General features: G+C 36.3%; 1 protein-coding gene across 1 annotated transcript in view; it reads left to right on the plus strand.

Annotated features, from left to right (window-relative positions):
* The window catches only part of LOC149779970 (inositol 1,4,5-trisphosphate-gated calcium channel ITPR2-like), a 290,413-nt gene that overhangs the window by 6,620 nt on the left and 267,932 nt on the right, over positions 1-15,861 (plus strand). Inside the window, exon 2 of the mRNA XM_089936693.1 lies at positions 13,203-13,276. Within this exon, the coding sequence (XP_089792819.1) occupies positions 13,203-13,276 (74 nt within the window). The remainder of the gene's footprint in view (positions 1-13,202; positions 13,277-15,861) is intronic.

The raw sequence follows: 15,861 nt of genomic DNA on the forward strand, positions 1-15,861 counted from the left end.
TTGGGAAACGAAGTTTCCTAAATCCAGATTCGATCTTGACAGAAGAACCCCTGACTTACCGAGGCGAGCTCTGAATGATCCGACGAAAATTCTGATTAAATGTATTCGTAGCACCAAGAAAGAATTTCGTGACGATGGTGCATCTCATGTGTGGTCTACGTTTAAAGTTATTAACAATAAAGATGTTATCAATGCTACAATGAACGAAAAACTAGCGGCGACGATTTATAAATATCTCGACAATCAAAGATATTTTTCAGAGTAAAATTTATTATATTCGATGATACTTGGATTATCCGTAACAAACGTGACCCTGTCCGTGTTCACACTGGAAATAATGTTACGTTAAATAAATATTCCAAACCAGGAATATTGAATGGTAATGAAAAATTGTATTATGAACGAGTGTATCCTGTGACTGCAGTTATTTATGCAATATATCCGCTGAATGACAAACCTAGCCTTAATGATCTCAAACCAATGAAATTATCGTAATTGAAATTAAATTGTGCAGACGAACGAATAACGGAACACTTCACAAACGCGATACGTGGAAATAAACTAACAGATTTACGACGTCAACAATTATACTAATAGGCTGAATCAGTCAAGGAATAAAGAGTTACAATAAATGATGTTGCTAAGTAGGAAAAACATTCCCAAAAATGGTATAAACAATAACAGGAGACGTATTATACGAATCGAAATATAAATCGAAAGGAGCTCTGATAAATATCGTTGATCACAATGAGCATGCTTGGACTTCTGCGGTGATAATATTTTCACAAGATCGAACTGTTAATTTTTATAACGGTGATGTGTTTGATTTTATTAACGAAATAAGTAGGAACTATCCTGCATCAGTATGGTTATTTCAAAGTTCCGATGGAAACTATGATCCATTTGTACGGCCTAATGATATTATTTATCGTACAGAATCTCTCCACAAAGAAATGAAAAATCTTGCGTTAAAATACACTTACCCTGACGATGTCAAACAACTATTGAGTAATTGTTTTACTGTTCCATCTGTTGTGGCACATTTTGCTAGAAAGAAAAGTTCATGGAAGCCAACTCGATTAATTTTCTCGATGATATAACATCAAGTTGTGTAGAATACGGACACGGTGGATGATGGAATACTAGATATGATTATAAAAATATGATATCACTCGATATGGTTGCATGTTATACCGGAGGCTTTCTTGGAATTGGGAAATGTTTTGAATATTTTAAATGATTTGGACATCCCACACACGAAATGACCAGAATATCGATAAATGGACCCTTACCTTTAGATTGTGACCTGACTGGATTTGCTTGTTTCGAGTCATTTAAATTTGCCGAATATCTCCATGAGATTTGTTATGTCTGGTTTGGCAAACACTTTTCAGAGAAAATGTGGGCACCAATAGTATTATTACGATATCTGTTTGATTGAAAAATACTGATTGAGTTGGTTTAAGTGAAGCAGTTATATCATATAGTTCGCAAAAACAAGTTTGGTTACCACAACAAAAGAAATATTTTGTTGATGAAAATCTTGATGAGACTGATTATGAGAATAAAATTGATAAAGATCTTGGCAGAAAAATAATAGATAAATTCACCCAAGGAGGATCAAATGATCATATACGGCATTGCATAAGATTGATTATAGATGATGCTGAACTAGATTTTATAATTGCTGACAGAACGAAGAAATATACGTTTATAAGTCGAAGTGATTTTAACTTATCGGACGGAAGTAAGTTAGGTACAATTATTAGCTATATTGATGGTGAGTCTCCGCAGTTTACCTATTTAAGATCTTCGATGTTGGCTTATGTTTCAATAAATCTATTATCGATGATAAGAAGATTTTCTAAGTTCGCAGTTAGCGTCGCCACGGATTCATTGTATGTCAGTAAAGACACAGAATTGATAAATGTATACAATTATGCGTTATGGGGTGCATGAAGAATAAAAAATGAGAAGATACTCAGTTATTCCGAATCTGCAGATGTTCGATTAAGGATATTTATTACAAAAATAATAAAATACCAAAATTGTCATCAGCACCATCTGTGTATAGTTAGGCATAAAACAGTTTATCTTAATGGACCAGGATGTTGTTGTAAAACAACACGTGTGATCGAACTATTTCGGCAGATTTCAGCTGACATGATTGTTTTAACACATACACATAAACTCGCCAGAGAAATGAGCGAGCGAGGAGTGAAATCTTGTACTTATCACAACTTTTTTCGATGAAAAGGAGACGCATGGACTCCTGGTCGAATGGGCGAGAAATATATTCCAAGGATCATCATTTGGGTTGAGATATGCACATTGTCGCTGGATATATTAAAAATGTTTCTCGATTGGTTATTGTTGAAGAATACTGCTATAATAAGGTATGGCGATCATGGTCAACCGCCACCTTTTGTTGGATTATCTCCAGACGAATGGTTAAGAAGTTTTGTTGATTATTATCTAGAAATGACTGATGATCATAAGCGCTTGATCTAGAATTAAGTGAGTTAAAAAAAAAATTAATCAGACAACAATGAAATAAAATTCGATGTGAAACAATACGTAAATGTTGTTTAGAAACTCCTATTAGCAACTTTTGGAATTTATGGAGACCAGATGATTTGATTGTTGCAAGTAGGAAGATAGTTCGTGATGAACTTCAAAAACAATTATTTATGTTACATAAATAAAAGGTTTCAAATCTACCTGTACCATTGTGATGACGACCAGCCGATACGCGAAGGCAAAATATTGAAGTTGAAATTCCAGGCGAATCAAGGAAACAAAATCTTGTACTAAATGATATTGTTTTAGTTCCAGTCAATGTTGTTGAGAGCGCGTTAATGCCTGACTCCGTCAAGGACAAATCTCCATGGATGCTCGGATATGCTATAACGATTCATTCATAGCAAGGATTAACTATTGCGGATACTAATATTTGGATTATTGATGACCGTATCGAATGGTCAAATTTAGTTTATCTTGCAGTATCTAGAGTCAGGAGAATATCTCAGCTACATAGAGTTATCATAAATTTTACGGAAAATCTCGAATACAACAACGAAGTTTCTGTTGATGATATAATAAGAAAAAAATTAGCTAATTGTAAACAGTGTGATAAAAAAACTAAACGCAATTTTGATCTCGATCTTAAATTTATCATGACGTTAAAACAACAACAGAATAATCATTGCACAAGCTGTAACACGGTAATGCTGTGGAACAATATTCTTAATAATCCAAGACAATTTACCGTAGATAGAATTAATAGTAGTCTTGGTCACACACGTGAAAATGTAATGCTGACCTGTCTTAAGTTTAATCGACGTCGAGGTGCTAGTTAAGTGAATGCGTTAATTGTGTATCTTCAGGAATTACTCGTAATTGTTCACGTACAAATCCACGTTGAGGAGCAGCTGAAAGTCTATAGATTGCAGGTCTACCCGTGAATCTTACCACGTTAGAAAATTTATGTGCCGTAATACTCCAAACAGGATCAGTTTCTCTTTTCTTACCACCTTCAAGTTCGCCAGGTTCATATAAATATCTTACAGTAACATTACCTAATACTGGATGTTTTGAAAATTCAGGTCGCTGTATTGGTATGTGGTTTTTTTTTTTGTAATTGCATTAATAGCTTTCATGGCAGTTCGAGTAATTTCATTATTTAACGCAGCGATCACACTTGGTAATCTTGCAACCCATTCGCGGGATCATATATCTTTCTGAATTTTTTTCTTCGCATATTGATATCCAAATAACCGCTCGGCAAGTGTTCGATTAAATCGTTCAACAAATGCCTCATCACGATGAATTGCAGTATGTCCTCGTCTGATTTTGACATTCTGTTTTTTCATTAACGACGATACTACACCAAGAAATTCCTTGCCAGGATCAACCTGTAATAGTTGTGATCATCGTAAGGGTCCTCGTTGATAAATTCGTTCAAAAGCAGATACAACCTCAGCTCAGTTGCTGTTTCAGTTGCTAATGGTTCTGCTTCTTTGTACCTACTCGCAACTTCAACGACAGTCAACGCGTATGTGTACCTTGATTGACGTGTCCCAATTTTGGTAGTATCGTGTGGTAAAAACAAAATATCTGCTTCATAATCTTCATTAGGAACACTGACATCAAAATGTGCATGTGGATTTATTTTAGGTGGCGGTAGTTAAAATTTGCCATATTGCCAGTCGTGCTAACCACGCTGCGACGGCAGAACGTGTGACATTTGCTGCAATAGCGAGTTTATTAATAGCTGCTCTACCTTTCCAATATCCTCTTGGGCTATAATAAATCAATTCCATCATAATAATTGGTTGATTAATTACCAGCTCCGAATAATAATTTACCTTTCATCGCAGATCTTATCAACCAATTAGATAATGATTCTTTTGAAGATTTATTTTTTATGGAATTTAATGCATGACTCAACTTCACATCTGCAATATGTCTTTGTTGTAAATCCTTACTTTTTATAAGCTACATCGTGAATATGACATGCTTTATCAATAACGTTTTTTGGATATTCATCAGGCCTTGGTTGATCTTGTTCATCAAGTCGGATATCAAGTCGGGTACCAGGACCGCAATAATTATATCCAGGAAGATCTTTTTCTCCTGGGTATTTAGCACATGGAGCTGCTGGTAATTTTCATAATGAAGTAGCGATATCACCACCGATTTTCCTTGACTTGTCAAGGGAAATAAATTTATATTTTTTTGTACCACATCGCACACATGTTCCTGTAAGTGCACGCTCGTTATGTTTTGTTATTATTGTTGCTAGCATACTCGTAGGAGTATCTGCTCTACATAGAACACAATGTAGATCCATATTATTTATTATATTTATATAACATGGATGTCACTGATTTCACAGCGACACGAAAACAAGTGCCAGTCAAACATCATCCTGTGATACCATTCATTCCTATTGCCTCCATAGTAGTGCATTCGAGATTATCATAATGCATTCATATTGCCTCCATAGTAGTGCATTCGAGATTATCATACATTCATTCCTATTGCCTCCATAGTTGTGCATTCGAGATTATCATAATGCATTCCTATTGCCTCCATAGTGCAACCTTCAACACATGCATCTTAATCATATTTTGGCAAGTCATTTTTTGAAAAATCTTTTCATGATAATATAGAACTCATATTGGAGATATTTGTTTGCTCCAGCGTGTTTGCGCAAGCACATAAAATAAATGCGCGTGTCAGACACTGAACAGCTCTTTCCTTTGGTCCTGATGATTTGAGGTTTTTCCTTTAAACCGTTTCTCTAATTGAATATTTTCTTGTCTTATGATAGCATACTTCGAACGAAACCCAGCGTTGACGAGTTCATCGTAAGTACAGCTGATCAGGCTATGGCATTTAAAAGTGACCCCACATCCTAGCAATATATCTAATGATGGCAAAATGACCGTCTTTATTTACGCATCATTTGTTAGTTATTTCTTGCATATGTGTATTTGTGTCCTACACTCTGTGTTTGTGGGGAAAATGAACATAGTAAAGCTAATCATATTTCCATTCGCTGAGCCTCGTGAACTTTTGCTTGGTGCACTACATCACCTACCGACAAATAGTTACGATGAAAACCGCCAATTTATAGACATGTATGTTATTTTGTATTAGCAAATATCAATCCCCAAGGGTAGGAGATCCTAAATAGAAACAGTCTGAGTCTTCAACAATTTACGTTTCACCATTTGCACCTGTGGGAAAAACTAAATCGTGCAGTCCTCTCAGGATGAGTCAGACCGTGCAAGACGTGCTGAGTTATGGCTCATTTGAGGAAAACCTATCAGGCATACGCTTACTAAATTGTCAATCTGATTAAAACTTCCATTTCAAAAGTCCTCGTAAGAGATCTGATGGTGTCTGTCTGATTAAAACTCTCATTTCAAAAGTCCTCGTAGAGATCTGATGGTGTCAATCTGATTAAAAATCTCATTTCAAAAGTCCTCGTAAAAGATCTGATGGTGTCAGTCTGATTAAAACTCTCATTTCAAAAGTCCTCGTAGAGATCTGATAGTGTCAGTCTGATTAAAAATCTCATTTCAAAAGTCCTCGTAGAGATCTGATGGTGTCAATCTGATTAAAAATCTCATTTCAAAAGTCCTCGTAAAAGATCTGATGGTGTCAGTCTGATTAAAACTCTCATTTCAAAAGTCCTCGTAGAGATCTGATGGTGTCAATCTGATTAAAAATCTCATTTCAAAAGTCCTCGTAGAGATCTGATGGTGTCAATCTGATTAAAAATCTCATTTCAAAAGTCCTCGTAGAGATCAGATATAGTCAATCTGATTAAAACTCTCATTTCAAACGTTCTCGTAGAGATCTGATGGTGTCAATCTGATTAAAACTCTCGTTTCAAAAGTCTCCGTTGAGATCTGATTGACACTGATAAGAAGCCATATCATGATTAGCTACGGTGTCGTAACCTTGACGTGATCGAGGCCAAAAAGTGACCCTATAGTTTGCAATGGAGCAAGTAAAACTAATATATTGTCAACGACAAAAAGATGACTAGGTACAATCTACTACATAAGTAGATTTATGTTTTTCAGGAAGTTGGGTTAATAGTGATTAAGCTTATATAATTTAAGTTATATTGGTATGTTTACGCTAACCGTAGTTTGTCCGCATTCTGATAAAACAATAATAATGTAATGTCATTATACTGCGCGCGAAAAATCGAGGCTGAAAAAGGAAGTAGTTAGGAACTAATATGGCAGACAGTCCAAAGAAAATATTGCATGAAAAAAGTAAAAGCTATTTTATAAGCATTTCTACAAAGGAATTCAGCAATTCTGGTATTAAATATAAAGTCTATTTAATTTCTTACAGCATCTGTACATCTTCAAACGTTTTGATTATAGGCTGAAAAAGTGTTGGGTGTGAATTACATTCGGCTGCTCCATTGATACATATGGCACGTTTTTGTGTTCCATCCATTAAGTACGGGTATTAATATTAATACTATATTGACCATGTGGTTCATAACTCAAATCACATCGCTTTCAAACTTCTGAATGGGACACGCGTCATTCTGAGCATATCGTTTCTAAAAAATAAATTTTCCTATCAAAAAATGCAACACTTTATTTGATAGGCCACTGAAGCTGACATGGAATTCCAAAGGTCTTCAAAGCCTTAATTTGTATCGGTATATGTCAGTTCTCTACGTAGATCTGATTTTTAATCAGATTAATCTATGTTTGAGCAACCTTATCTTAGCTTATTCCTCCAGCGTCCTGCTGAACCTTGGTCTTTCCGATGACTCTGACTCAAATGACACTGATCAAATACAGATCAAATGTTACTTGTGGATATTGTGAAGATAATGTAACATGGTACCCTGAAGACAGACTCATTTCTTGTGATGCTTGATAATGGCTAGGTATCTAAAAGTGTCGAGCACAAAATATACGATTGTTTGTCAACTTCTAACATATTTTGGTAGTGTATAAAAATAGCAAACTTCCAAATATTTCTGCTACTTTGTATGAAGCACTATATACTTTTTCTGACACAAAACTTCATAATTACGTTAATTAGTTCGACCTGTCTGACAAATACATGTCCTCGCTGCAAACTACTTTATTATCTGTGTCCCCACTTCAGACCACTTCACTGCCAATCAGCACAAAGCCGAAGAAAAGCAACCTACATTCGGACAGTAGTATACAGCTTTCATCAGTATGTAGGCCATCAACTAAATATTAACTTTTGTACCGAATCTTGCTTAACTCTTGAAATTAACCCCTCTGACACTTTTCCTGACGAAATAGGTTATAAAGCCTATCGTTACGATCGACCATGTCAAAAGGAAGTGGTATGTTCATCGCTATCTCCAAAACATTAGAGTCTTATGAAGATTAACGAATGATGGAGACCTCATACGGGCTCGAATTGTTATACCAGTATATAAAAACATATTTGGTTGCTACTTTTATTATCCTGATCAAAAGTTCCAGTCTAACCACAACAACCAAGAGTTCCGATTAAACTTAACCGTGTCTTGAAACAGCATTGCTCTTAAGATTGCATTAGTTATACAGGTATCACCACCACCACCACCACCCCCCATAAAAAGGATAAAAACCTACTTAAGTGCTACTTTTACCATTCTGAATGTGACACCTCAAGTCATACGTTCATGGCAGTCTCATCCGAAATTACCGTACAACCGTGATATTTGGGTTCTTGTGGATTTTAATTACACAAGAATTGGCGGGAAATCAGAAACAATTATCGGAAAAAGCGGTGCTCTCATAAGCATAGTTGAAAGTTACTTCCTGTGAAATCTATCCAATCCACTATCAGGATAACAGTATATCCATATTCATAACCGGACGTCCATCAGTCGTCAGTTCAATTTTAATTTTTGCCTGGTCTTAGAAAATTTGATATTGCTGTAGTTTTTCATGATTTATATTAAACGTTGCAGACGTATTCCATCAGATAGAAAAGATGTAGACCATTGTACCAAGGAGTCTCACTCTGAACATACAAGGAAACAAAATCCCTGTAAACAATGGCAGAAATTAAAAAACCAAGATAAGAAACTAAATGATTACCACATCCCAGCGAAGGTGTCCGTGCCAAAAAAAAAACAACCTTCGCTTACTGAAGACATTATGCAACCAATACGTAAAAGAGTAGAGTTGCATATGAAAATAAAACTTAGTCTCAGATCAGTTGAAACTAATCTGAACAAAACCCAGCTCCGACAACTCTCAAAATATCTACCCAGAAGAAAGTTAAAAATGCATTCTAAAATTACCAGGAAATTATTCTATGAGGGTATAATGCCAAACATAAATCAAGCGCATTGACACAGAAGACACCGGCACTGTCAGATTAGAAGAAAATGGAATCACGTACACTAAAAAGAAAAGCTTATGTTCTTAAAAAAACAAAAAAAAAACAGTTTTATTCGTTGTTCATGAGATCCCAGCCATTCAGTTAATTTCCATAAAGGAGACATAAACAGATTGCCTAAATGAAACAATGTAACAGTCATGAATGGTATCATTAGAAACAACAATTATGATCCAACGTTCCAGTCTACCCACAACCACCAAAAGCTGTTGGTTCCGATTAAACTTCAACCGTGTCTTGAAAGAACATTTTTCTTAAGATTGCATTAGTTATACAGGTATCACCACCACCACCACCACCACCACCCAAAAAAAAAGATTGCTTCGCAAGACAAGAGACAGTCAAATGTAACACTTATTCCCTCTAAGTAGAAAAACAATAACCATCAAAATCACGGAACACATCCTTGCGCAGAATAGTATGTCAGATATAGAAAGAAACAATTTCATGTATACGCAGCAATATGGATTGGTTGATTGTTTCTGCACAGGAATTAAATCATACTTTGGACGAGTAATCACACGCTGGTGTTTGTTTGTTACAATGTTGATTGTAACGTCACAATAGTGGCTGTGTGCTGCAGAAGAAGGGCCGAGTTCAGATATGTCATGGGATTCTCTAACGCTTTTGACACAGTTAACATAGCAGACTCGTGCTTACATTTTTTAGGCTTGGGATTAATATACAGACAGTGAACTGGATCAGATCATGTCTTTCTAACAGACCTCAGTGCATATTCATCTAAAGAACCGACTCAGATGGATGTGACGTATTATCTGGTGTACCCCAGGCATCTGTCCTGGGTCCCTGTCTATTTCTGCCATATATAATTGACATGATCTTGAATGTTCATAGAGATATAATACTCTACGAGTTACAACTTACACAAACGTAATTTTGTCAAAATGTTTGATGTTGCAAATAAATCCTTAAAAAAAACCTGAAACCTATGGGTGACTTTTCCATTCTTCCGGTACCATTATTCGGCAAGGTGTGTTTATTTTACGTAATCGTCCTGCAGATTGTTGATCAGGTGCATTTATACTCACTTCCTGTCTGTAGCATACTAACAAAATGGGGGCGGGAGAGGCTGTGAGGCGGTTACATCGGGCATCAGAAATCTTTGGGCGCTAAAACAGCTGATGAAAATTAAATTGCTGGAAAATCGTTGGCGGGCCATCATCCTCGCCCCGGGTACTATTTACCCTTAATACGATACTGCTTCCTGTTGAAGATTAAAGCTTAATTTCATTTCATCTGAATTTGATTTGTCCTCGTTTTTACTTGAACGTTTTATTTTTTATTTAAACATAAAATGCATCCTTATAGTTTCCCACTTAATGTAAAACTCGACACATCCATCTATCCGCCCCCAAGTTGGTCAAAAAATGCACATCTTTTATGTATTTCATGACCATTTTGTTTTCTTCTATTTTTAATGTCTGTTTCGATACGTAGGTCAGGATACGATTTACATTCCTATACGTTCCTGATGAACAACTAATTTCATGAGCGAACAGTATTTGAGTTATGTAAGGAGGTTTGCATGACTAAATCATGGCAATGAATGCAAGATAAAAATATATAGGAGACAACGGTTCTACCTCCCCTTCACCGGTTGTTGCACGACAAGAGGGCACGTTGCCTATATGTTTTGGCCACTGGAAGAATCCAAAACCCGGTTTGGAACGAACATCCTATTCGCAATTAATACTGCGGCAGTTGATAAAACGTGGTGAGTCGCGCTTGATTATAGAAGAGCCCAGGAACAGGCTAGAATTTGCACACCCTCCCGTTTGTTTGTAAAGCCCACACACACACACACACACACCGATTTTAAAAACGAAAAGCATCAAAGATATAAGAAACGTACAAAACATAGACATTTTATTCATTGATTTATAATTTCTAACCTGATTTTTGACCAAGAGGTTCCTAACATTGTCGAATTACTGGCGTTTCAATGCAAACGCAAGCTCCCGATGCAAACATGCAAACAGACTACTCACTGTCCATTTCTGGTTTCAAGAATAGTCTATTTCAGCAACAACTGTTGTCAGCATCCAATATTTGCAATGTCTAGTTTTAATATTTCAAAAAAAAACAAATTGAACTAAAGCTCTTGTATACATGTGTGCAAAGAGATATAAATCCATGTTTTTTCAACGACGGTGAACTACATCGGATCTATTGCTTGAAAACTTACTAGCCCAATCAAACATGGTGACCGTGTTGCTAAAAAAAATGATCACATTTGATTCGAAACACAGCAAGTTACAGTATTTTGGAACCCCTGGTGATTTTAATGATGCTAATTTCATTGATATAAAGCATATATAGAGTGCGTAAAAATATGAGCGAAAGTTGACCTTGAGATAATTCTGCTTTGTTATTTGATGTTTCTGGTTGCCTTTCTTTTTGCCAGCCTCCCCTCCCCTTTCCTTTCGCTTTGTTTTTACGCTTTAGAACTTGAATAAATTAATTCAGTTAAAATGTATGTTGGACTTTGTTTTCAACCAATGAAGCTCGATGTGTTCGTCAAGTCTGTTTAGCAGGTTTCTATCTCGTCTTACATAAAACATTATCCAAATCCTACACATTTCTTAACGTTTTTACTCATATAAATATTTGTGTACAAACGTAGCGGGTTTAAAGCCTTGACCGTCTGAATAGTGACGACGTTGAAACTGAGCAGATTAGATGCTGGTAGTTACATATTTGAAAAACTTGAAATGTAAACTCTGAGCGTGATTTGCATAGTTAACGTAGCTTTAAAAAATTCAGTCATATCTCTACGATGTATGCAGTGTGGCAGTTTATAGTGATGTCTAGCACTGGGGCATCATGCCGCAGACATGTAGTATCACGTCCCACCCAGTCACATTATTTCTGATACCAGACCAACCCGTCCTAACACTAACCTCTTAATGCTGTGCGCTAAGCGATACAGGTGCTAGTACCATTTTTATGTATTTGGTATGACTTGGCCGGTATTCGAACCCGCAACCTCCCTAATCCGAGGCGGATGCTCTAACCACTTAGGCCACCAGAGTGACGGAATGTAAACTAATTAAAATTCTGAGCATCATGTGGTTACTGTGACAGAGTCCCGTGTTTCTTTTGATGATTACTAGTGTTGATTCTTTCTAAGTTGCGTAAAATTACGAGTATATCCAGATTCGCAGTTCATCCAGGCCTATTTAATACATAAAGACGAATGTATGGATGTTTTACAAATGGCTGTCTGTAGTGTCCTACCGAGAGGGAATCTTTGTCGATTGATGACTTCCGCAAAATTCAGGAAATTGCATAAACAGTCGTGAAAGCACGCCTTCTGCTTTACCTGGTTCTCAATACAAAACCTAAAGTTTATTTTGATGTCTGAGTAATTGTGAAATCGTAGCCAACTACTTTTTTTTTTTGTTGGAAGAAATTGCATGCACATAAGTGTACCCAAACTTGCTCTGTCTTCAACTCGCCTAGAATGGTTTTTTCCCGTTCCCAATACTCTTTTCATTGAATTTTTTTTAAAATTAACTTATGAAACATGCCCTAGTTTATGATATCGCATAATTTCCATTTGTAAAGACAGGTGTACTGTTTCATGCCAGTTTACATTTACACTCTGATATAATTACATTTTAAAAAAACTCAAAACGATATTTGAACTTTTTTAAGGAGAAATTTTCATTTACAAGAAAATCTAACTTCAAACAAATATGATCTTATCAGAGTATTCTCGATTCGTATTTTCGTTGTCTTATCTCGTGTAAAGTCTATACACAATAGGTTTTCAGGGGGCCGAAGATAGATTCCAATCCGAATGACAATGTGCCCAAATCTCAAGTTTACTTCCACTTGTAAGAGAACACCCCTCGCCCACCCCCACCCACAATCCAATCTGTGAATATGGCGTGACATGATTGTTTCTCTGTCAAGAATTAAAGCTGAGATGTCTTTTGTTCCTTGACTGTATTGATAATTTCGATATTACGTCATCACTGGCAATCAACCAATCAAACACCGCTATCTAACTCATTCGACTAAGTGATTCACTCTGCTTTTATCCTTTTAGTCCTTCGTCTTTGATAGCGTAGAAATCCTTCTAGCCTGCTATTTCTGTATTAAAACTAAGATATCTAACTAATACAATGTTGACATTTATTCCCAACATTTTCCAAGATTCAGTTTGAGAAATACTATGTTGGCGAAATTAAATTCTTGTAAACCAAGATATGTTCACACAGTCATATTAATTAATCTTATTAACTATTTCTCACTTTCAGTGCTGCCAACAGTGGCTTGTACATATACACTAGCCAGGAGAAGACCAGGCCAAGCAATATTCCCAACCTGCACGGTGAGTTTCATACGAGTTAATTCAAGTTTTTGCTCTGTAATAGATAGCAAGCTCTCATACAAATGTCTTGAGACTGCTAAGCAATATGTCTTCAACTGTGGTGACAAAAATCATAAAATATTTTCTTTTTTTATACATGTGTGATCAAATTTGCCTATTTGAGATTTGCAGGTGGAATACACAAGAATGTACTCATAAATATCTTTTGGCGTGGATGGGTTGTAGATTTTTTAGAGTAATTACATATGAGAATGCAAGGTACCGTCGAGCAGATTTATTTTTGCAAACGTGATGTATTATTACAATTGAATGATGCTGTGTTTAAACAAGACGTTTCAAGCACACTGGGGAAGGTGTTGCGTGAATGGTCCTAATTATTTTCACAGAAAGCCACAAAGTACTAAATATTACCATCCCGTTTGCAAGAACACTCTGTGGCTGCTTGTGGATGTAGTGTCACCTTGTGTAGGGGCACGAGACTTTTGTGGGACCACTTCTAAATGAAATACTTTCTCAGGTAGGGTGTAAAGAAAAAGGTGTTTTTGGGTTCGTCCCATTTATTTTGCGGCTCCTCTCCCCACAACCCAACCGCCACCATCCCAGCAACCATCGTGAATATGAATTAGCACATTTTTTAGGTGGGGTAGCAGAACGCTGCCATTTGTAAATTTAAATTGTACCACCTCGTTTAGGGGTGCGTTAGCACTACGTGGCTGCTTATTAATGATAAATGTTTCACCACCTATGTGTCAGGAATGTGAGATCCTTGGAGGTTGAATTTATTATCGCAAAAGGTCGCATATCACGACACACCATGCTGGTTAACAATTGGTGAATATCTAAGATGACAGAAAACTGTGAATGACAAAATAAATGACTTCCAGTTTAGAAATTCCGGCATTCCAGACGTGGACTACTATCTTTGCATTGAAACCTTGCTACTGAAAAAGAGCTACAACTGTGGCACTGCAAAATCCGGACTTGTGTGTGTGTGTGTGTGTGTGTGAAGTGCAGACAACTAATACTTGACCTGGTAGTGCGGACAAACTGTATACAATGAACAGACTATTGTATTAGATTTTTTTCTGCGTTTCTTCAGCTATGTATATGCTGGGTCAAGAAGTACGTTACCTGGTTGTAAGGCGAAATTAAATAATGCACCCTTTTATACAGAATGCTCACACAGGCAGCTTGTTAGCTTAGTTGGCATAATCGTAGGATTCTTTTCATAAAATATGAGTCTGTGATATTGACGCCAAATATGCCAAAAAGCTGAAGTTGTTAAAAATTGGATACACAACACTACATATATGGTCGATTTAATGATAAAACAATTTCTTCAAAGTACAGTACGTTAAACGACACGTTCGCTAGCATAACAATAGATTAATAAGATTTTATTTTAAGAAACTTCGTTTCAGGTTTGTAAGCCACTGCATAGATCATTTTAGAGAGTATCCAATGCGCGTGCTCATGCAGTACATGCTATTCCATAAAGCAACTTCTTTGTTCATTTCCTGTTGACGCCTGCGTGCGGATATATATATATATATATATATATATATATATATATATATATATATATATATATATATATGCTGTGATCAGCCACAAAACACACACGGTAACTTTCGTGATTTTCCGGAATTTTGATACTTGTATCGTATCTGTTTTGTCCTTGAGTATTAAAAAAGAAAGATCGCAATTAATCAAACGCTTTCCAATCGGAGACGGTGGTTCTATCACGACTGTTGTTTGTAATATTCTACTCTAAACATATTGAATTGGGAAGATGGCTTGAAAAGAGGAGATCCTTTCTCTTTGTTTACAAGATGATAACGAACACACCTTACAAAATTACGTTTTACAACTGGAGGACAACTAGACCTTCTCTCAGTTGTTAGAATGCATGTGCATCGCGAGCCTCCGATGCAATGGTATTATGCCAGGTGTGTGTGTGGGGGGGTATGTGCCTAAGTATAAGAGGGCAATAATGATTAAGAAAGAATATTATTTTTTGCTTCCTGCAGGACAGTGATGAAAACCTCATTGAGGTGAGTCTAGATTTACCAGCGGTAATGTTTTCGAGATATAGTTCCGGTCGTTTATAAAATTTCAGATAAGAATATTAAACCCATCAGAGAATCATCAAATGAATTTGATATCTTAATAGCTCCAATGCATTTGGAAATTTGGAAATAACAAAATAGGATCAGACACATATAACACTATGGGGGACTGGCATTTGAGAAGTGATCTAATTGACATTTTTATCACTTACAAAATGGGTTTCGCAGCTGGCCCGGAAAATGCGATTGTCTTAGAAATACTTAATGCAATAAGTACAGTAATATTTTACATACTCCCCAACGTCTCTCCTATGAGCACAAGGTCTGTGAATTTCTTCATAATCCCAATTAAGACTTAACACAAAATTACAACAATCGTAGCAAATACAGACAAGTATTTGACGTACCAAGTTTGGAAGTTGCAAAGGAAAATGTATTGGCCACAACCACTCAGGACCTGGTGAACAATCTTGAAAAATATGTCACACTGAGAATATTCTAGCAAATATGAATGAG

This window comes from Sinohyriopsis cumingii, chromosome 16 (genome assembly GCF_028554795.1).
Source record: "Sinohyriopsis cumingii isolate HCF-2022 chromosome 16, ASM2855479v2, whole genome shotgun sequence".
NCBI classification, from domain to species: domain Eukaryota; kingdom Metazoa; phylum Mollusca; class Bivalvia; order Unionida; family Unionidae; genus Sinohyriopsis; species Sinohyriopsis cumingii.